Source organism: Alternaria infectoria (genome assembly GCF_024043175.1).
Source record: "Alternaria infectoria strain BMP 0036 chromosome Unknown scaffold_2, whole genome shotgun sequence".
Taxonomy (NCBI): Eukaryota; Fungi; Ascomycota; class Dothideomycetes; order Pleosporales; family Pleosporaceae; genus Alternaria; species Alternaria infectoria.
The window spans coordinates 2,597,783-2,619,907 of NW_026250691.1; the positions used below are offsets into that span (position 1 = coordinate 2,597,783).

The following is a 22,125-nucleotide window of genomic DNA, read 5'->3' on the forward strand; positions in this document are numbered from 1 at the left end:
GGGTGTACATGCGATATGCGGGTGGGGCGAGCAAATGGACAGCTTGCTATGGTGTATACTGCACTAAGCTCCTAGCTCAGTTGGCCGACAGTGAAACATGGAGCATTCTTAATGGTATGCATTTGACAACAAGAAGAACTCTTACCCGATGCTGACGGGTATAGCCGATAACTATGCTCTTTTTGCGTTGCAGAAGTACGTTTCTCATCAACTTGGGGAATCTAACAGTCTTGGAGCATCCAACTTCCCATGGCTTCCTCGTCTCGAAGATGGTCCAAATCTCATCATTCGGTCTCTTCTTTTGGGAGATATCCAGACCTTCCAGGCGACTCCGGAATTTAGCGCAGAGAGTGATTCCCAGTGGTATTACGACGTCGAGCGATACCAGAAGACAGACATTTTAGACTTCAAGGATCAACTTCCAAAAGAATCTCAGGCTGATCTAGAGAATGCGCCCTGGTCCTTTGGGGCCACCACATCCGGTTTTAAAGCACTTCGTGACAAGTTCCTGAAGGTGTTCAACGAAGCAAAACAGAACGGCATGTCCAACCTGGGTGCATCAAAAGAATACACATGTTATCGCGAAGATAAAGCCGCGTTCCCGGACGCCATAGCCTTTACATTTGACGAAGTGCAGAGTGAATTGAACAACTTTTGCAAGAACAAAGTCAACGACTACATGCTTGCTGGCAAGCCTCTACATCCGCGCATCTTCCAAATTGATAAGGAAGTCGAGTTGTATACACCACTCCCGGATGGTACAAAGGATCTAGTCTACTATGTCTCCCCAGGCCCTGATAGCTTCATGACAGGGAAGAACTTATCTTTATATTTCGAAGGAATACAATCTGACGAGAAAGCTTCGCATTGCATAGCAACATACAACGACCTCATTACACATGTTGGTTGCTAATCTCCACAAATGCTTGCGTCCTATACTAACAAACCCAGTGCGATGGAGGAGACAGTGACGACAAATACGGTGGCTATCTCAAGATCAACGACATGGTGCGTTGTTTCCCCTTGGGTTTGACCGAACGATAATGCTATGATGAATCCTCGAGAGTCGCACTTAAGAACCATTATTGACGCACTTGCAGATCTTCGCCGTAGGCGCTATGACGCCTCCATCAGCCCACTGGGACATACCACGGACCTTAGAATCCAAATGCACGGATTACAATGCCACGAGTGCATGGCGGGTCGCACCCTTTATCGATATCAACGATAGCGAACGTACGGGGCGGCTCTGTACGTGTTGGTTTGGTAGCAACCCCATGGGTGCGGCTATGGTCTGTAAGCAACCGGGGAAGTCTTGCGCGGATGTTTTCACGCAGCAAGGGGCTACCATGGGTGCTGTGGCGAACATGCGGTGCATTAGTGGATAGTCTAGGCGGCGCGATGAGAGGCTGGTGATGCACATGTATGGAATACAAGAGTCGATATCTACACGAAGCTGGAGTACATTCCATCGTATGCGGTCCGGAAAATGACACGAACCGCGAAACATCCCAACTCTCACTAAACAAGAACTTGAACCACCGTCCAGTCACCAAATCCTATAGACTAGTCACAACGACTCTGCTATGACAGAAAGCATACTTCCACGTCCTACGCAACAGTCATCGGTGAGTATAAGATTCCGTGTCGCGGTTCTCTCTCTCCTTGCTACAATATCTTTTCGATAAAAACCATCACGCGAATACAAAACAGCCAACATCACCTCACATCTTTGCTATACTTGCACACTATATCTATTGCCCTGCCATTTTACGGCTATTCCTCTCCTATCGCTCGTCCTGCAACATGTTCAACGTCATCAAGAAAGTCCGCTCGTTAGCCACGTCAGTGTTTAGACCGAATGGTCTAATGCTTACGATCTTCTTGATCCTCTCTCTCATAGCGGATGGCGCCGCGCAAAGTTCTTCGCAGGTAGCCTCTACAGTTTCCCAGACTGCCTCGGTGGCTTCTCAGGTAGTCTCCGCTGCTTCTCAGGCTAGCCAACAAACGTCCTCTCAAGTAGACTTACAATCACCTTCCCAGACTCTCGCACAAACAGGCCCTCAGCCCTCGGTATCAGCGCTGCCATCAACTGCCAACTCCATAATCTCCTTTGACGATTCATGCAAGGCTGAGCATCGAGACATGCTTGACAACGATTTGAAAGATGTTATGGATATGGTCAACGTTACATTCAAAAGCCAAACAGCCTACACGGACAACCCAAATTTTTGGCTGTTTTTTGGCAAAAGTTCGGTCGAACACATCCCGGTCATCAAGAGTGCTTTTCCAGGCGTGCTGCAACTTTCAGAGCCAATTTCGGTGGGGTGCAACTTCGACGGCTCAGCTCCGTGTGACGAGCGTACCAACTTTCCCGGCATTGCCAAGACGCAAGGTCAACAACCGGGGCTTGTAATCTGTCGCGAATACTTCGGACTCCCTCCACTGAACCATAGGGTTCAGATGGGTATCAATTCCCCTACTAATCTTACGGCTCGATACAATTCAGGGTATTATCACGACAATCGAGGCGAGTAACTCAACAATTGTACACTTGCCGCTAGATCACTGACATCGATCAGCTACTACCTTGCTGCGCATGCTGGTCCAGTTTCTTCCTACATCGAAAGAACTAAAACGACCCATCTCAGACCTTTGGGTCAATGTGTGGCAAGATTCTCCTGGCGGAGTCAAGGAGTCGTGGTCAGCTTGCTACGGGGTACTTTGCGCCAAGGTTTTGGCTCGAGTTCACGACAGCTCCAACGACTGGGGAGCATTGAACGGCATGTTCATCATATCCTGCATAACTTCCTGTCAAGCTGATCATTTCTAGCGGACAACTATGCTCTTTTTGCCCTATCCAACTACGTATCGCAGGCTATCGGCGGCACGGTTCCTTATTTCCCTAGAATTGATGATGATCCATCTTACGGCAAAATGGTCGTTCCTTTCAATAACGAAGAATCTGCCCAAATCCAAGTAAAAGGCTGGTTCCACTGGCGCGGACTTTCCCAGCCGAACTACGACGCTTCTCTACTACAACCCAATAAAAATGATTTCGATATTGGGACTAAGCTTGATGAAGGACGAAAGGCCGATATACTAAGCGCCCCGTATTACAGAAAACTCCCAGACGAGTCCGTAAGGGGCAAGGAGGACTCATGGATCGGTACCTTTGTAGATGCCCACAAAGACCAACTACTCAATACGGATGCAATGTCCGACCGTACTTGCTTCGGTGAAGGCCATGACCAGTACCCAAATACGAAAGAATTCGACGGAGAGGAGGCAGTTGGCTTTGCCCAACAGTTCTGCGAAGACATCATCAAGCACTGGGACAAAACAACCCCAATTCCACCATCTGTGCGCGATACCTCGGACTTCCGTAACGCAAGTAGGGCGTACAAACTCACAAAAACAAACGCTGACTCGCATGTTGGATTCTTTGCGGTCGCTGATCCTGCGTTGTTCATACAAGCTCGAACCACTTGGCACTTTTTTGAAGGAGCTACAGATGACGACAAAGTCGACCACTGTCGCTTGACTTACAAGGATATCATACGCAATGTAAGACATTAGTGCATTCCCATGGCAGCATCAGTCCAGCTACTAACTACCCCAGTGCGACACGGATGCCACCAAAAGACGTGGTGGCGTGCTCAAGCTCAATGACCGCCTCTATGGCGTCTACGTCACACCGGATGAGCGAGAGGATAAACTCCCCTGGCTCACAGACTACACTGCTCTCGGTGATCTCAAGTGTGCGAATTACAATGACACTAGCCACTGGCATATAAAAACATCCATCGAAGGTACATCAAAGACAAAGACGCCTGTTGACATCAACGAGAGGGAAAAATTGAGTAGCATTTGCTCATGCTGGTACTCTGCGTTTCCGTTCACCTTCGATTTGTTTTGCAAAGGTTCCGCGTCTAAGTGTGAGGATTTGGCGGCCAACGACAAGAGGAAAGCAGCGCTTTGGGACGATTTTGCCTGTGCATTGTAGGGACTTGCGATGTCTTCAGGGTGGCGTTGCGAGCCTGTGTTGTAGCTTACAGAATGGCCGGGTGCAATGCAACTATGCGATATCACTCAGAACTCGTCCATGTTAACCTAGGAGAACCGAACACCCTGAAGCCTACATCGACGTCAGCTTACCTACTTCGCATGCTTTTATCGTGATGTAGTCTACACTCCTGGTATATGCTTTTTCTTGAATGAAGTGCGGCTGTCTCATGTGCGCATGACATCGACGTAGAGCTCCTTCCTGTCTGGAACGTCGTGCGTTTTAGCGTTGCGCTAGTGGAAATGATGTTCGCCGGCGTCGGCCACGTCTGCCCCTCCGTCCATCACCTCTGCACCCGCAGGTACTCACACATCACGTCTCATCAGCCACTTCACAAATGCGGATACAGCAGCATAATATCTTGCCACTCGACTCAACCTCGAACATGGTGCAGGCGCCGTTGACTTCATCATACCCGCGTGCGCAGCGAATTCACCTCGGCTTGTGGAACGATGGCGCAATACGGGGTCACGCTTCCAGCCACCACGCTTGCAGCCAGGTACCAGCCGTCCTTGGTTCAGGCACGGCAAACGGCTGGGCATGAGGACGCTACGAGCGGTTGTGGCAATGTGTATGCTATCCCTCATGCATCTAGTCTTCCGAACTCGCATTGACGGATTCTTGCCCACGCCTCGCCATGATTGGGAGCTTGTATTCTAATACGAGTACCGGCAGGAGGAGGGTGTAGGACCCGCTCGGAGCGACCCTCCCTTCTGATCCTTCACTACTATTGCGGATACTAGTAACACGGAAAAACAACGTCCATACAGCATAACCGAACAGCGCCAGCACATGTGTGCAGGAAGTTGTGGTTCTCTTGCAGCAGGATTCTGGGTTGATTAGTATTCGACGAGCGGCACTGGAGCCAACTGAACTTTACCACCGCGTATTTACCAATGGTAAACATCACGAGGAATGATCGCTTAGAAGCAGCTGGACCCTTCTTGATCAGCGACGAACCGGCAAAGTTCCCTGACTCATAGGGACTTTCTACGAGTCTAGACACTGTCGCTACGCTCACAAGTTCAACTCCGGGGAGCTGCCAGTGACGATCACCACGATTAGCACGCATATCTACTGGCCATTTACTTGGACTACGAACAAACACCAGAATAGGTGGACTATGCCCTTGCAATTCCCGAGCTCGCCAAGAGGGCAGAACGCCAAACTACCGGCACTACAGGAAAATCGGCGAATGAAGAGAGCCATCGCAAAAGCTCCTATCTGCTAAGCGCCCCTCGATATTAGAAGATAAAGGTCTTGGCTCTTGGCAGCGGGACACATGATGAATCAGGAAGGTATGGTAAAGAGGTGTGTATGGCTTCTGCATGAACGGATATGCCCGTGCGGGGTTATTCCCTAAGGCTGGCACATTATCCGACCAACTCGCTTATCTACCCCTACCGGATCTCTGTCGTATCTCAACCTCCTTCCTGAACGGATTCGCGTACCTGGATAGCGTAGGGGTGCTTGCAGACCGTTAACTTTGGTGTTAAGAGCTGCTACATCGATAGCTCGATGGCCTCCAGGGGCGAATCTCTTGTCAGGTGCCTGTTTGGGTGTAACACCGTGGGGGCAATGTCTTGTGAGGTGCCCTATGGGGTTTACCTTTCCGATACTCTTGAAACGTAGCACCCCGGGGTAAACATGCCTTGCAGCGGAAGAGGAAGGAGATATTCTGGTTAGCGGTCGATCCAATTTACAGCTCTTGTGAGGTGCCTTTTGGAGACTACCTTTCTGATACTGTAAGCACGTGGGACCACACCACGTAGCGGATGAGGAAGGAGGCAGTTCGTAGCCGTGTATGCGAGCTAGGCCTCTATCTTACACAGCAACGGACGAAGACATGATGCAAGTCACGACGCCAGAGGTGGACGAAGAAGTATAAGTATAGGAGGGTATTCCCGTCGTTTTCAAATCATCACTCTCATCAGTGTCACTCACTCTACTACCTTCGCTCTCGCCTCTACAACATCAAACGTTCGGTATCTTCACCATGGTTCTCACCAACTTCCTCGCTGCCGTGGCAGTCTTCCTGCCCATCGTCTACGGTGCCCCTACCACTGCTGCCAACAGCCTGCACCCCGACATCCTCGCTGCCATGAAGCGCGACCTTGGACTTGATGCCGAGCAGGCCCACGCCCGTGTTGCCCGCGAGCTCAAGGCCACCGATGTCATCGAGCAGCTCCGTACCTCCACCGGTGCCTCCTTCGGTGGTGCCTACCTCGTTGACGGTGACCTCACCGTTGCCGTCACCGACGAGGCCTCCGCCTCCGAGGTCGAGGCCGCCGGTGCTAAGCCCCTCCTTGTCTCCGTCCCTCTCTCCAAGCTTGAGGCGGCCAAGGCTGCTCTTGACAACATGGACATCGAGTCCGCCAAGCGCTCCGAGTCTGGCATCGCCGCCTACTACGTCGACGTTGCCTCCAACAAGCTCGTCTTCGAGGCTCTCGCCGACAGCACCGACTCCGCTGCCGACCTCGCCAAGAAGGTTGGTCTCGCCGACTCCGAGTACGAGGTCAAGACCGTTGCCGCCATGCCCACCACCTTCGCTACCATCCGTGGTGGTGACGCCTACTACATCAACCGTGCCGGCCGCTGCTCCGTCGGTTTCTCCGTCACCGGTGGATTCGTCTCCGCCGGCCACTGCGGTACCACTGGCAACACTGCCTCCACCAGCGCCGGTGCCACCATCGGTACTTTCGCTGGCTCCAGCTTCCCCGGCAACGACTACTCGTACATCCGCGGCACCTCTGGCAACACGTACCAGGGCCGCATCAACAACTACGCCGGCAGCACCCTCCCCGTCTCCGGCAGCACCGCCACCGCCACCGGCGGCAGCGTCTGCCGCTCCGGTTCCACCACCGGTGTCTTCTGCGGCACCATCCGCGCTCTCGGCGCCACCGTCTCCTACGCTGAGGGCCGTGTCACTGGCCTTACTCAGACTAACGTCTGCGCTGAGCCCGGTGACTCTGGCGGCTCCTGGTACAGCGGTGCTCAGGCCCAGGGTGTCACTTCCGGTGGCTCTGGTGACTGCTCCCGCGGAGGTGTTACTTACTTCCAGCCTGTCAACGAGATTCTGTCTGCTTACGGTCTTACTCTTACCCGCGGTTAAACGCTTGGATGTGAGTTTGCTTTTTGCCTAGCGATGGATGATGGTATTGGATGATGTGGTATGAAATGTTTATGAGAACGCTTTGAGTTGTATATAGTTTGATTGTTGAATCGCAGTTATGATACCTGGAAAGTCTGTTTAACAACTTGGTGATGCTGTGACCGAACATTACTTTACTCCACAGTATAGCATCGGTCTTGAGAGAATCTTCTAATTGATTTAGCAGTCAAGATTCGCCTTCGTCAAATGCCTCCTCCTACGTTACCGACGTGATATCATGTATCCCTACTAACTACCACATCAAGACGTGCCCACAACCCCCATAGCTAACATAACGAGACTCAACTAAGATCATCTTCTGTCCGTCAAAGAGCCTCATCATATATTTCCTCCAGCTTTGCAGCCAACCCACTCCCTACCCATCACGAACAGCTGTTCTATGCTTTTCACCTTCTACACGTCGACTTACATCCAACACCCAACCAAGCAAATGCAGAAGAAGAAGAACAGACGAGGCAACGTAGACAAATCAGCATATCAAACGTGTCACATCTCAAAGAAGAACAAAAAGCATAGTCTTGTGCAAAAGCCACGTGTGATGAATTCACACCAAAGGAAGGAGTCTGCTTATTAAACCATTTATTGTCTTTCACTATCCCCGCGCCGCTATCTCTCATATCGCTCTCCAGTATTCAGATTAGATGGTCTATAGACATGTGGTGGATACTGGAGGGCGATGAATGGAGTGTAGTGTTATCACTCCATTCATCGCCCTACAGTATCCACCGTATGTCTATAGACCATCTAATCTATATACATATCTATCATCAACCTCTATCCTCTCCGTTGATCAATTACTCATCCACCACATTACGATTACCGCCTACTACCCACTTCGCCCACGGATTCACCACGGATTCACCACGACTTGAAATGCATAATCACAATCACAAACACAAACAAGAAAAACGACGAACAATCATATCCATCAAACGCAAATCATCATCGAATCTTTGGGAAAAAAGTGCCATGCGGACATAAAAAAAGATTTAATAGTGGTAAAAAAGCCAACAGCGAGGGTATTGAATCGAGAAAGAGTTATGATACAAGCAAGCAAACACGCGCCAGAACAAGGCCAACGCGCACGACAAGGGGGACGCCAAAATGCTCCAAAGTTTGCTGAATAACGTCGTGAAACCAATAAGTGTGGTCGGGATGACAAGAATGTTGATGAAAAGAAGATGCTGCGTAGGACATATATAAACATGTAATTCTTTTTACCGCAGCGTCCCTTGAACATCATCAACAGTCCTCTTGAGCACATCCTCGATCCTCCACCTGGGGGGCTTGGGCATAGTCTCCTTGTTATCGTCCGCAGCCTTGCTCATCTCGAGAAGCTCCTCTGGCTCCGCACCGCCAGCAACACCACTGCTGAACTTGAGTTGGAGGAGCTCGCCAACCTGGTCGCAAGCCGTGAGCATACGGTCGAGATCGTCCTTGGTGTGCGCGGCGCTGACGCAGAAGCGGGCGCGTGATGAGACAAGAGGGGTGGCTGGGTAACCGACGACGACGACGGAGATCTTGCGCTTGAGCATCTCGTGGGAGAAGGCGGGCATCTTGGCGGGGTTGTACAGCATGACGGGGATGATGGGGGAGTCGTCGTGGCCGTAGACGATGAAGCCGAGGCGCTTCAAACCGAGACGGAGGTAGCGCGAGTTGAAGCAGAGACGCTGGAGACGCTCTTCACCTTGGCCGGGGACGATGGAACCGTCGATGATACGGAGGGCGGACGAGATTTGCATGAGGACGGGTGGTGCGGGTGACTCGGCGAAGAGCATGGCGGCGTTGGAGGTGCGGAGCTTGTCGATGATAGGCTTCTCAGCGGCGATGTAACCACCGTTTGCGCCAAAGGACTTTGTCAGCGTACCCATGAGGATGTCAACTTCCGAGGGGTCGATGCCAAAGTAGTCGCATACACCACGTCCGCGAGGGCCGACACCACCTACAGAGTGGGCTTCGTCGACGAAGAGGTTGAACTTGTACTTGTGCTTCAGGCTGATGATACCGGGGAGGTTGCACATGGTGCCCTCCATGGAGTAGAGACCCTCGACGGCGACCAAGATCTTCTTCCAGGGGCGGTGGGTGCGGGGCTGACCTTGCGAGATGGCTTCACGGAGCTTGCGCTCGAGATCGCGCATATCGTTGTGCTTGAACATGGTAACCATGGCACCGGAGAGACGAGCGCCGAATCGGATGGAAGAGTGGTTGAGTTCGTCGGAGATCATGAGGCAGCCCTTGCCGACAATGGTAGGGAATGTGGTAGCGTTCGTAACGAAACCCATAGAGAAGACCATTGAAGCTGGCTTGCCGACGAACTTGGCGATGAGGTCCTCAACCTCGACAGTGAGGTCTGAAGTACCGCTGTCTGATCGGGGACTGGCCATTGAGATTCCGTATTTCCTGATGGTAGCTTCGGCGGCGTCTGCGCAGGGGCCTTCTGATTGGGCAAATCCGAGGTAGTTGTAGGAGCTCATGTTGAGGGTTTCTGTGGTGGTACCGAGCATCTTGAAGGTGTTGTTGCCGTCGTCTGACTTGCGGTCAAGCACGGTGATGAAGCGTCCAGGGACACCGGTCGTCGGTCGCGAGAAGCAGTCGTTGATGCGCATCTTCAGCCGCCTCGTGTAGAAGTTGTCAAAGTCGCTGTTGAGGGGTGCATATCCGTCCTTCTCCTGCAGATGGCTGTAGTGTTGCTTCCTGAAGCGCTTGCCGAAGAAGTCGCGAACATGTCCGAATACTATTAGGATTAAGTAGCTGATGTATGTGGTGAAAAGGAAATAATATGGCGGCTCGTCCTCGATGGGGTCGCCGAACTCGCCCTCGAACTTGCTGAGGTAGCGGTGCTTCTGGGAGCCAAGGGGACCAAATTGGGCGTGTGCTCGTGCGAGGCGGCGCTGCTCCTCTGGCGAAGGCGGCTGGAAGAGGGTCTTGGGCTCCGTGGGCATCTTCTCGCCGGTCGCGGTGGTCAGGTTGATGGTCGGGAGAGAGATTTGCGACGGTGAGGGGTTGTTGAGCAGGGCCTGTTGCTGGGCAACGAATGCCTCACGCAGGAGAGAAGCGTCGGTCCGGGACTTGGGGGAGCCACCGAAGAGGGATGTGAACTTGTTGCCCTTTGCGAAGGATTGTCGACGCGCTGGCTCGCGCTTCTCGGCGGAGGGATCGAGGGGGGGAGCAGGGGCGGTGGATGCGAACGGGTTGATGCTTCGGACAGGCATTGCAGCAATTGCTCTCGGACGGCGGTATTAGAGTAGGCAGGGCAGACGCAGGGAGATGTAGGCTCGAGTATCGTCCCACGTTGGAGCTGGCGGTGAAGAGTGCAGGAGGTCGCGGGAGGAGCTAGACGCGAAAGGGATCAGCAGGCGACTCGAGGAAGAATTGGCGGCGCTGCGTGAGGATGTCGGCGAGCAGCGGCTGGGACAGTGGTGGGTGAAGGGCAGTCTTAGTAGTACTGGTACTGACGCGCTCATGCACCCGGAGCGTGGACAAAGCCGGGGAGCGGCAGTGCCGGATAGCGTGCAGGAGATAGACGAAAGCTGGGAAAGAGATTGGAAGCTGGGATTGGGCAGGTGCAGCGGGAGGCCGCGGACGCTTAGAGGAAATGGACCTACGTGCTGCTCGCGGTGCAATAAACAGAGGCTTGACTGGTACTGCGGAGTACGTGAAGGGCTGTCGCAACGCTTTTCGTGTTCCTGAGTGGCGCGGCCGTTTGCTGCGAACCACCAAGCTTCTGCGCCGCCGGTCGTGACGTAGAGATGGCGTGAAAGTCCTGGCACGATCAACACCAACGGGCAAGTAATGAGCGACAAGATGTGGGTGTGGAGCGAGAGAAGAAAGCTGGCACTTCACTTATCAGCGTCGAGGCAAGGGGTGGTGCAGTCGAAAAGCAGCGGCGAGCTGGTTGGCCCGACGAAACGTGAAATGAGCAGCCCCATTGTCCCGTTCGGCACCACGCCGCTTGGGGCACAACGTCAGGGGAACTCGATGCCGATCGCTGCCACTTCGCCCTCAAATCGCCCTCCTCGCCTGCCGAGCATCGCAAGCCTTGCCAGACTAGACCCGTACCTCGTCCGAGCCTGAAAAGCCTTGCGACTCGGGCCATAATCGCGCGGGCCCAGAGCTTGTCTGCGATGTGCCTGCGCGCCTGCGATGCCAACGGGCCTCGCTGCACGTCATCGACTACGACAAATTTCTTAACCCAGTTCTTGCGCAACGTTCGGTCTGACAAGCCTGACATAATCACCGCATGCTCTGTCATCCACGCATGGCTGTTGCTGTCTGCTGTCTGCTGTCAGCCACGACGTGCTCGCCCACTGATGCCCACCGCTTGGCATGCTGTAAGCGTTGCGGCACTCACACCACCACGCATAGTCGACGATCTTATTGCAGTGCTATTTCCTTTTCCAGCCTCGCCTACACCATGGACTAGCACATAAGCACATGCGGCCACATATTTGAAGACGTCGTGCCGCCGTTGCGCAGCAGTCACCACGCGACAATTACACTTCTTACCAACGCCTGTGTAGCATGAAATAACATGTTACAGCCTCCCAGCGAATGATTGGCCCACCGGATTTTGTAATCATCGTGTGGAGGTTCAACGGGCTGGCCCGAGACCACTCTCATTAATGCGCTGTCAAATGGGCTGTGTAGCCCTTCCTAGTGCGAGGATTCGCTGTAAATTACGATGGACTTTCATCTCGCAACCGCAGATACGAGACAACCTGTCCATCGTAATTTCACTCTGCTATAACATGGCACTTCCCCGCTGCCTGCCAGCTCTACAAACCTCCGCATAGCACATTGCTGGCACCATCCCAGGTCGGTTCAAGTAATGTAATGTATTTGTTTACTGATCTCGAAGAACAGCTGTTTACCGGAGACCCCTTTGAAAGCTACATACTCAAGCACGCGCAGCGGCTCTGTAATCCACCACAACCCCCGCAGCTCAAGATCTCCTTAAAATGGCAATCCCTCCACCTGCCAGCCGAGCCCGACAAGAGAAAATTCCGAGATGCACGCAACATATGAAACAATGGCTAGCTCGCAACAGAAAAAGAAGAGATGATGAACAGTGAAAAGAACAATCCAAAAGGAAAAAAGACGACCAGCATATGCCGCTGACGTCTGCCAACACCAGCGCAGGTTCCACCAGTCCGCCATTTCTCTGTATAGTTCCAAGCCTACCCAATCCTGAGCAACGCCGTGTTCAATAACCAGTCCCTGTATGGTGGTCGTTCAACCTGCGTTACGAAGAGTAGTGATGGAAAGTAGTGGAAGGGTGGCTTCCTACAAGCGACGGGAAAACCCCATGGCTTTGTAGATCCAAGGATTTGAGACCAATATGTGAGAGATGACAACCACATTAAGTATGAGCGATAATGGAGAGCAAGAGCCGCAAATGCCCTGCCACTGTTCCAAGCGGCAGGGCGTACGCATCGAGCTTCCTCGTAAGAAAGCAACCGCGACCGGGTATAAGAGCACGCAAAAGAATAATTGACAAACAGACGGTATTGTGCGGGCTGCTCATTGCATCTGGTGATGCTCCGGTGACATGCTTGATGGGTCTAACGAGCCGAATGACACCAGGTTCTGCATGTCCAAGTCGTCGACGTTGTCATCCATCATCGGTGACCGGAACGGCATGTTGAGATTTTGCTTGGCGTACATGTCTGTCATCTGCAGCGCCTCGTCGGACATGCCGTTGTCGTGCGACATTGGGTATACATCATTGTGGTTGTCACGACCGAAAGAACCCAGTGGTGGTGACTGGTTAGCAATGATAGGGTCAGGGTGGTTCATTGCCGGCATAGGTGAGTGGTGAGATGCAGAAGGTGGCGGGCCCATTGGTGTATGTACATAGGGAGGAATGTTGTACTGGCCATAGTTGGATGCCGGGATGTTGTCGTTTGATGGACCCGATGTGAAAAAGGAAGGCGTGCCGTATTCCGAAGGGGAGTTGGCGGTAGTGGCGGACATGGGGTACTGTCGGTAGTCCATGCCGTACCCTGCAGAAGTGTCGATGCTCAGGTGAGGACCAATGGGGCCTGCACTCTGGGGCGTCGGCGCGAAGATCTCAGGGTTAGGAACATACGGCGACGGCTCTTGTTGGATCAAGAATGATGGCATCGGGTTGCGAAGCATAGAAAAGTCCATCGCAACAGGCACCGAACGACTTCGCTGGCGCTTGTGACCACGCGGTTGGAAAGGTTGAGGTGCAAGATGCGTCTCCTGAAACATGCCCATGTGATGCGGGTGCTGGAGGTGGTTTGGTTGGGACGCGGGCCGGTGGTTGATGGGCGAGACCGGTGCCGAGACGGCGAATGTGTTTGGGTCGAACATGTTGTGTCGGTTCTGAAACGACTCCAGTGAGACAAGTTTCGCCAACTGACCGCTCAGCACCTTCGGGTGACCACCCAAGTGGTGCAACATAATGTTTGATGCTTGCTGGTCCTCGGTAAAGTCGCCGCATTGGAAAAATCCTCCCGAACCGGAAGAGTCCATGAAAAAGTTCGGAGGGCGGTTGAGCTCGACAATCAGGCCTCCGGGGCGTTGCGACGCACCCTCGGCGTTTGCGGTCATGTCTCCATTCTCCAGTGAGATGTTCTTGATGTATGAGAATGGGTACTCAATCTTGTATCCTGCAGAGTCGTTGTTGATGTAGTAGGTGATGCAGCACTTCTCAGGTGAGTAGAATACCACAAGGTCCATGGCGCTCTGTCCGACTCGTCTCCAGCTACCGATGCTGAGGGAGCGGCAAGCAAAGTGGTGGATGACAACCTTGGAGTTGTTGGCGTCGGTGTTGAGAAGCATGCCACTTCCGTATGGCATACCGCCTGCGCGTCCCAGGAAACTAGTGCCGATTGACTTGCCAGACTCCATGGCCTGGAGGGCAAGGTATCGTCGCATGGACTCCGGGATATCATTGCAGTCATCACCGTTCTCGATGCTCTTCTTGGCAATGTTCTTGATCTTGGCACGCCTATGCAAATGTCAGTACTGCGCACAAGCATCATGATGCTCGCTTTTCCTACCTGTTCTGGAACCAGATCTGGACTGAGCGCTCGGTCATGTTGATTTCCGAGGCAATTCTTTCGCGGGTAGCAGCAGTGGGCGTGGGGTTCTTGTTGAACTCCACTTCGAGTGTCACCAGTTGGTCTTGAGTGGCCCTCTGTCTCTTCTGGTTGCGCTGCTGCTGGGTGAGGGTGCTCTTGCGCGGGGGTCGGCGCGGGGCAGAGCCCTGCGTCGGGGTCGAGGATGACGCCGGTGGAGATGGCGTGGGCGAGACCATTGCGTCGTCGTTTGACTGCATGTTGGGTGGTGGGGATGAGCGGAGGGCGAGAGTTGGACTCGATTCGAAGCGGGGTCGGAGATATAGAGGGAGCAATCGAGCTAACACCTCAGTCTATCTGGGTTCGTAAAGTGTCGTGAAGTAATGGTCCAAGCAATGGTGGTGGGTGAAGATAGTGGAGCTATGCGAAGCTGGTAAGAGTTCAATGTCACGGGAGAAAGAATCCACGTGTGTGAGAAGCTCGAGACACCGTCCAGGCGCGTGTGAGAAGGGTCAAGGGTGAAGGAAGCTGCTGGCCGGGGAGCAGATGGATCGTCCGAAAGCGAGTCCAAGTCGACAAGAGTGAAGGAAGAGGTGCTAAGGAGCGGACAGACAAAGCCTAAAGGAGGGTTGTGAAGAAAGGAACGTGGGCAAAGGCCGAAAGGAGTGGCGGCACTTCGCAGAAGTCGACAGAGAAAGAGAAAGATGTAGGTACCACACCGACAGCAAAGGTGACGATAGGAATCCGGATAGAGGAGCAGGGCCTTGGATGTAAATGAGCGACCGTGGTTGGGAAAGGGGAGATTAAGGGAAGGGGCATTGAAGCCGGGGGGAAGGTGCGCGCCGGCTAGCTTAGGCTGGGCAGGGCGCTAGCTGGCCAGAGAGACGGTTTTAGCCCAACGGCACCACCGCTCGACGCCCGCCCTGGAGGCGCGAGACCAGTGGTGACGCACCAAAACGCTTATGTTCTGAAGCAAACCATGCTCGTCGCAACACTCTGACCGGATGTTCCTCCGCTCTACACCACGACACAACAGCACCAGCATCCGACGGTGCGCGTGCGGCGTGCTCTCTGCCCGCCTGCACGCGCTGCCCGCAATAGCTCCGATCAGGGGGACTACTGCGAGGTACCTCGGAGTCGCGCCACTAGAGACGTGACAGCAAGGGTCGACCGACAGGCTCTGTTCCAAGACTCAGGAGGCCGCCGCCTATAGGGCAATCCTTGCCGCGAGGCTGGCCGCGACAACAGACTCGCATCGCGATACCTGTCAGAACAGCGCGCATGAATGGTGCTCGTTTATCAAAAAAAGAGGCCGCGAAGTCGTCGTCCTCATGGTCCGCTTTAGCGTGTTCCGACAGGCCAAACAACGCGCGAGCATGAGGCGCTACCGTTGTCGTGTTTGAGAAGCCCTGCGTCTTCGAGTGCTCACTACGGCAACGATCGGGCAAGGCACACCAGAGCGTGACTGCGAGCGTGAGCGTGAGCGTGAGCGAGAAGGCGCACCGGCAGGGCGTTCAAAGTATTCCTGGCACGCGTCTGTGTCGGTCGCACCTGGCCTGCATCGCCGTACGCGCCCGCATTCCTGGTGCTGACAGTGTGCGGCAGAGGGCCCATTTCGGTATCGTGAAGACTTGATCGCGAGCCTCGTGCGGATCGCTCGGGTAAGCCGAGCATGAGAAAAGATCCTGACGAGCATCGGCGCCCGTGCCGTCTAATCGCTCCCATCCTGACACGCTCGTCGCTCGGTCAAAAAGCCACGGAATCGAGATTGTTCACATTTGGCAAGCCGCAATAGTTCGTTGATCTTGAGAGTGCCGACTCAGCTTAGCTCGTCGCCCGTCTTGTCGCCCTACAGCTGTCAATCTATAGTACCGATCGCTTCCCTGCACCATTAATTGCAAGGCTTACGCCAGGCACGGCGGTGTGAATGGTGGACGCGTCGGCAAGCGAGTGACAACAACCACCAACCCGGAAAACTGACTCCCACCAACAACATCATGGCCCGCGCCGAGCGCGGCCTCGACCGGATCTGCAGTCCACCTGCACCCCCAACTTGCGGAAGTCCATCATCCGTCTCTGCATGCTCAACCACCGTTTGCCTTCAAGAATGTCAAGTGTAACAGAATGTTGCGAATCGTGCCACTGCATTGAAAACACGTCCAAACAGCACCGAAGCAGTGTGAAGAGCAGCGTCCATCCCCATACTTTGTTTCAGCGTTACACCGCTCGGGACCAGACTACGCCATCATGCACACTTCGCTACTTACTCGAGCCCTAGCCTGCAATATATGTCGTGTTCAGAAAACACATGGTCGCCCTCGCATGGATACTGTAAGGCTCTCACGGCCCTCGTTTGCGTCCCACTGTTTGACGCCATCGTCTTCTAGAAACATTTCTTGATGCCCTGACCATGTGCGGGAGACGCGTTTCTAGAACAACCGCTGACGAACAGTACAGTGGTCGACGACCCTGGGCTGGGCCCGTTGAGTCAGTTCGGCAGTCGATCCGATGTGCATCCTTCCTTCGCAAACGGTATACTTATTGTTTTTAACGATCGGGATATTGCCGTCTGTGCGTGTTATCGTTCATGAGGAGTACTGCAGCTCAACACCCACAGAACGGACCATTTGCTCTCTCTTCTTCAGGTCCAGACTCGCACCAAGAGTGAATAGCAGCTCCTTGATTCTGCCCTCCCACAATACTCCGATATGCCAATCCTGATCGACTCTAGCCTTCAGCACGCCGGATACATCGTCATCTGCAGAAGTTGTTGGGCGTTTCCAATCTGGACGCAACTTCTTGATCGCCCAATCTACGTCGGTCGTGCTGCGCAGACGCCAGAGTTCACACCCGAGCTGCAGCTCACTTTCATAGGAGTAGAAGTTGAAGTCGAAGCGGGAGGACAGGGCTAAGTTGGGGCCGGCCTTGACAGCATACGTGGAAGAGAGATTTCCCATCAACGGGTTGAGCGTGAGCGTCATGGTATACGGGAAGCCCGTATGGTTGGGTAGGGTGGCGAACCTCACCCCTGTGCTGATTCCCCCGCTCTTGTTGAGTATGCCATAGTACAGCTCTGCGCCTGCGCTGAAGCGACCATGCACAGGATCCACCTGCTCTGCAGCAACGGGTTCTGCGGGTGCAACTTTGGGGCCTGGACCAAAGTTGTAAAGACCCCGGACGCCCATCAACGCCGAGTCTGTGCTGTACATGTATTCCGTGCTGTATTTGCCGAAGTCATTTTGCAGTAGCGTCAGGATCGTCCCGCCGTTGTTGAGATTGGAGTCGCTCACGGCGGCGATCCTCAGCTGTCGTGTAGGAGTGAGGCGGCGGAGGTACAGGGCTTCGAGCCTCTGCTGTGGTAGGAATATGCGCCCATACAACAGGGTGTCTGTCTCGACTCAGCGGGGGTACGGGAAGGCAGTGTCATCCAGCTCACTCTTGCGGTCTATCCGGCGGCCAGCATGCCAAACCTCCCACGACCACTTCTCGTCCGGTCTCCGCAACTCTTGCACATGCTTGTAGCCTCGTATCACGTTGTGGAGGTCGATGTGGGACGTCCTAAAGTCCTTCCGTAGTGGCAGCGACGAGTACAGGTAGGATACTGAGCCGTCGACTACCCCCACACTGCCTAGGGTGTACGAGGTTGCGAAATTGGGGGCGGCGAGAGAGGAGATTTGCATGCGCAGCCCACGGGGTATGTCAAAGTCGAGCAATGCTGTCACCTAGAGTCAGCATCCAATCCAGAACGCGACGTCCAGTGTGACGTACCTCGTGCGGACGCGTTCAATGCGCCATAGGAATTGTCGACGTTCCAGCCCGATGCCTCGTAGAATGCATGCTGCACACTATCCATGAAATCCAACATCGCTATGTTATCGATTGATCATCTCGAGCGGACTGGGGTGAGGTTGAGTGCGTAGACTTTGGAGAGCGCGAGGGCGACATCTGGATCCACAGCGGAGCAGCCGCGGTTGCACCAATCGGGGGTTCGCCAAAATCCCCGCTCAATTTTTTGGAAGTCGCGACCGCAACTTCGAACTTTTTCCTGAGCGCAACCACCGACCACAACACCCCCGAAATACCGCCACCATGCCCAAATCCAAGCGCCAGAAGGTCGTGCATCTTACCAAGACGGACAAGAAGGGCAAGGAGCTGTCTTTGAAGCTCTTTGCCAATGTCCAGGAAGCGGCGGATAACTTTGAGCACATCTTCGTATTCGCCGTTGAGAACATGCGCAACTCGTACCTGAAGGAGGTCCGCCAGGAGTTCGCAGACAGCCGGTATGTCTGCGGGAGCGCTTTTATCCAATGCGCGCAAGCCTAACGAATGCGCAGATTCTTCTTCGGAAAGACCAAAGTCATGGCGAAAGCGCTTGGCCTAAGCCCAGCAGAAGAGCACCTCTCGAACCTCTCCGAGCTCACCAAGCACCTCAACGGCAATGTCGGACTCTTCTTTACCAACCGCGAACCCAGCGAGGTCATTGAGTACTTTGCCAACTACTCGCAAACCGACTTTGCGCGCGCCGGCGTTGTCGCTACACAGACCTTCACAGTACCCGCTGGTGTAGTCCACTCAAGAGGCGGAGAGATTCCCGAAGAGGAGGACGTGCCGCTGCCGCACAGCATGGAGACTACCATCAGGAAATGGGGCATGCCAACGAGGCTCGACAAGGGCAAGATTATCTTGGATGTGCCGTACACCATCGCGGAGGAGGGCAAGGTCATGAACAGCCATCAAACAGCGCTGCTGAAGATGTTCGGTGTGGCCATGGCGGACTTCAAGATCGATCTCAAGGCCTACTACACCAAGGCGACTGAGCAGGTTACAGAGGTTGGAGCTATGGAGGAGTAAGAGCAAGCGAGATCAGCTTAGTTCAGTTGCATTATGACGGCGTTTCTTAGGCGTTCGGTTTGACCAGGGAAAAGTATGCTAGATGACTTTGACGGAAAGCTCGAGTCAACCCACGAGCACATCACAATATACCCTATTATGTTGGTCTTCAACTTCGCTAGACCTCTGCGCGACTGGCTTTCATGGCATACTGCATATATTTTTCAGTCGCCTGTTCTCTACTAAAAGATATTAAGACCTGCTACAGCATCGCTAATCCAGCTAAAAGACCTCCCACAATAGCTCCAAATGTCTCAGGGTAGTTCGCAACGCCTGCACCCGTCTCGGCCGGGACCGACGCACTTGCCGAAGTCTCATTCGCTGTAGGAGTCGCCGTGCGCGAAGTCCTGACCGATGTGGATGAGTGTGTGGAAGAACGTGTCGAGGTATGCGAGGTTGTAGAGTTGCGCGACAGCGTTGAAGTCGAAAGCGTCGAGTTGGCCATAGCGCTGCTAGACATGGAGATCATGACTGTGCTGCCGGAAGGCGTGAGAGTCGGTAAGTTTGAAAGTACCGGAGCGGACTCGGTGACGGAGGGATAGACGATGGTGCTAGGGCCAAAGAAAGGCGCCGTGTCCGGGTCGAACATTGGGCCGGTATCTACATCGGATGCTTGATTAGAGTTGAGATTCCAGGCATACTACATGCAAAACTATTGCCGTCGACCAAACTTACAGCTTGAGGTTGAGGCATCTTGCGCAAGCGCGGCGACCACCAGGCCAAACAAGGCAACGACCACCTTCATACTTTCTTTCTTGCTACCCAACTTGTCGCGTTGTGATGCACTAGTAACGGCAGTCGGCAGTCGTGAAACTCAATAGTGATGCTGGCGGAACCTCGAACGTGTACACCGGTGTAGTGACGAAGATAATAAAATGGTATTAGGAAAGAGCGAAAGAGTCAAAAGTAAGGATCGACCGACGACTACGACCGCGATGGAAAGTGAAGCCCAGCACGCGCGCGCATCACGTAGGACCAGAAAACTGGTTCTCAGGGACTTTTAATCCCCATTCACTCTACCCTGCCCCGTCAGCCTGTTCTGGCCCTCCGCCCCTAAAGAGAAGGATCTCGTAAAGAACAAGCATATCAATACTCTCCCGCAACCCGCCCAATGATGGCCGCCCAGTCAGCGTGCCCAGAGGTCTGGTCATCTCCGTGGGGCTAGACGTGTTTCGGATGGGGGCTCGTGTTCTCGTGTCTACATGGCTGCGAGCCCGAAAGTTAGTGGCGCCTAGTCCTATTGCCGCGAGACTGGCGCGGTGAATCTATGGATTGGACTTGGGGCAGGCTAGAGGGTAGAAGTGAGCAGCTGATGCGCGCGATGGGGGCTTGCTTTTTTGGGTGATGTCGATGGATGGCTTTGTGAATGGATGCTAGTGAGCGTTGGAGGCGCGCGTGAGTGGAGATACCCCACATGGCGCCCCTGATGGCTTGGCAGGTACAAGCGGGCGGGCAAGCGATGTGAGGACGCGTGCATGACGTGCTTCTTTTTCTGAGCACGCAGCACCACCGCGGAGCCTGAGACCGCTATCACACAACTGACTCTGATATACGAAATGACCCGCGGATCGTTAGGTCTGGACTTCGCTCACAAAATACACCAGCCTTTGCATGGCCACTGCCGCTGCGGTGTCGCGCAAACCAGATGAGCTGCCTAGGTATCGTCACTTTATCTGCTCTCGAACATGTGTCTTGATCTCACTTTCATGTCTTGCATGGAGTCTAACACAAAGTTGCTTGCTAACAATGGAATTGTCTCGGTGCTCAGCACATATAATGCAGCATCCACAAGCAGAAGGTAGAGCTTCACGGCCAGAAACAGACACTACCTCATCAGCAGCTCCAAATGAACTATCGAACCCAGAACAGCCCACTCGGAGGGCGCGGTTTATTTGCGAATCGATCACTTGGACGAGGCGACCTCATACTCACGGAAGACCCCATTGTCTTCTGCAACACCGGTAGTACTGAAAACCAGTGGTCCGACCAGGATACCGTCGACACTTTCTATGCTGCTCAACGAATACATGCAACTTCTGTCATCTATGCAGCTGTGAACGATCTTACATTAGAGCAGCGAAAAACACTACGTACGCTCTGGCCCCGGCCACCCCATGGTTCTACACTCGCTCGATACGTCGATCGTTTCGAACGCAACGCATTCACCTTCGTGAATGCCAGCAATAACAAAACACACCTGGTAGTGTATGAAGACATCAGCTCCATCAACCACTCTTGTGTTCCAAACGCTACCATCGAAATATGGCCTCGCCGCACGGTGTTTCCGGAAGGCCAGGCAAGGCTTGTAGCAACTAGAGCAATCGCAGACGGAGCCGAGATCTTCGTAAATTACATGGAACGCGACTGGCTCGACAATCATGTAGCTCGAAACGCTGTACTGAACCATCACTGGGGTTTCACGTGTTCGTGCAACGGGTGTACACACCCGTTTACCGCTATGGATACGATCTCGCGCAATCTAGTCCGCGAATACAGGACCAACATCACTGCTATGGTAGCAGCAGTAACTGACGAGGAGAAGAATCACAGCATCATGAACCTGGCGGGCTACATCAACATTCTTACTTCTTTGGGCAGATGGGACGCAGACCTATCCAACGCGTAGGTCAAACCACTTACTCTTCATGACTACACCACTGATGACTTTCGAACAGATGTCTAGAACTCGCACGACTTTACTTCGGAAAGGAAGACTACGCGCAGGCAAAGCAAACTGCCCACGCAGGGCTAATAGTCGAGAAGAACTTCTTCATTGCTACGCCTAGCAAACCGCAGCTAAACGAGATAATAGGACAGTGTCATCAGGAGGACGAAAGGCTGCGTGAGGAGTACAACAAGGGGGCCATGGGTCCTTTTTCGATCCTACCTATGTAGTGTTTGCCTATGATCAATCGTTATATTTCTACCTGATGGTTCTCTCTCAACCTAGA

General features: G+C 53.6%; 6 protein-coding genes across 6 annotated transcripts; 3 read left to right on the forward strand and 3 right to left on the reverse strand.

Annotated features, from left to right (window-relative positions):
* Positions 1–15: 15 nt before the first annotated feature.
* J4E92_002262 (uncharacterized protein) lies at positions 16–913 on the forward strand (the record flags this gene model as incomplete). The annotated part of the gene is made up of 2 exons (XM_051493667.1): positions 16–21; positions 326–913. The coding sequence occupies 2 exons, from the start codon at positions 16–18 to the stop codon at positions 911–913; spliced, it is 594 nt and encodes a 197-aa protein (XP_051356898.1).
* A 5,149-nt stretch (positions 914–6,062) lies between these two features.
* Positions 6,063–7,178, forward strand: J4E92_002263 (uncharacterized protein; the record flags this gene model as incomplete). Its single annotated transcript, XM_051493668.1, has 1 exon — positions 6,063–7,178. The coding sequence occupies one exon, from the start codon at positions 6,063–6,065 to the stop codon at positions 7,176–7,178; it is 1,116 nt and encodes a 371-aa protein (XP_051356899.1).
* Positions 7,179–8,455: 1,277 nt separating this feature from the next.
* LCB2 (serine palmitoyltransferase component) lies at positions 8,456–10,450 on the reverse strand (the record flags this gene model as incomplete). Its single annotated transcript, XM_051493669.1, has 1 exon — positions 8,456–10,450. The coding sequence occupies one exon, from the start codon at positions 10,448–10,450 to the stop codon at positions 8,456–8,458; it is 1,995 nt and encodes a 664-aa protein (XP_051356900.1).
* A 2,308-nt stretch (positions 10,451–12,758) lies between these two features.
* Positions 12,759–14,544, reverse strand: J4E92_002265 (uncharacterized protein; the record flags this gene model as incomplete). The annotated part of the gene is made up of 2 exons (XM_051493670.1): positions 12,759–14,214; positions 14,267–14,544. The coding sequence occupies 2 exons, from the start codon at positions 14,542–14,544 to the stop codon at positions 12,759–12,761; spliced, it is 1,734 nt and encodes a 577-aa protein (XP_051356901.1).
* Positions 14,545–16,869: 2,325 nt separating this feature from the next.
* Positions 16,870–18,149, reverse strand: MDM10 (Mitochondrial distribution and morphology protein 10; the record flags this gene model as incomplete). The annotated part of the gene is made up of 3 exons (XM_051493671.1): positions 16,870–17,672; positions 17,721–17,999; positions 18,053–18,149. The coding sequence occupies 3 exons, from the start codon at positions 18,147–18,149 to the stop codon at positions 16,870–16,872; spliced, it is 1,179 nt and encodes a 392-aa protein (XP_051356902.1).
* Positions 18,150–18,373: 224 nt separating this feature from the next.
* Positions 18,374–19,135, forward strand: J4E92_002267 (uncharacterized protein; the record flags this gene model as incomplete). Its single annotated transcript, XM_051493672.1, has 2 exons — positions 18,374–18,564; positions 18,619–19,135. The coding sequence occupies 2 exons, from the start codon at positions 18,374–18,376 to the stop codon at positions 19,133–19,135; spliced, it is 708 nt and encodes a 235-aa protein (XP_051356903.1).
* Positions 19,136–22,125: the final 2,990 nt, after the last annotated feature.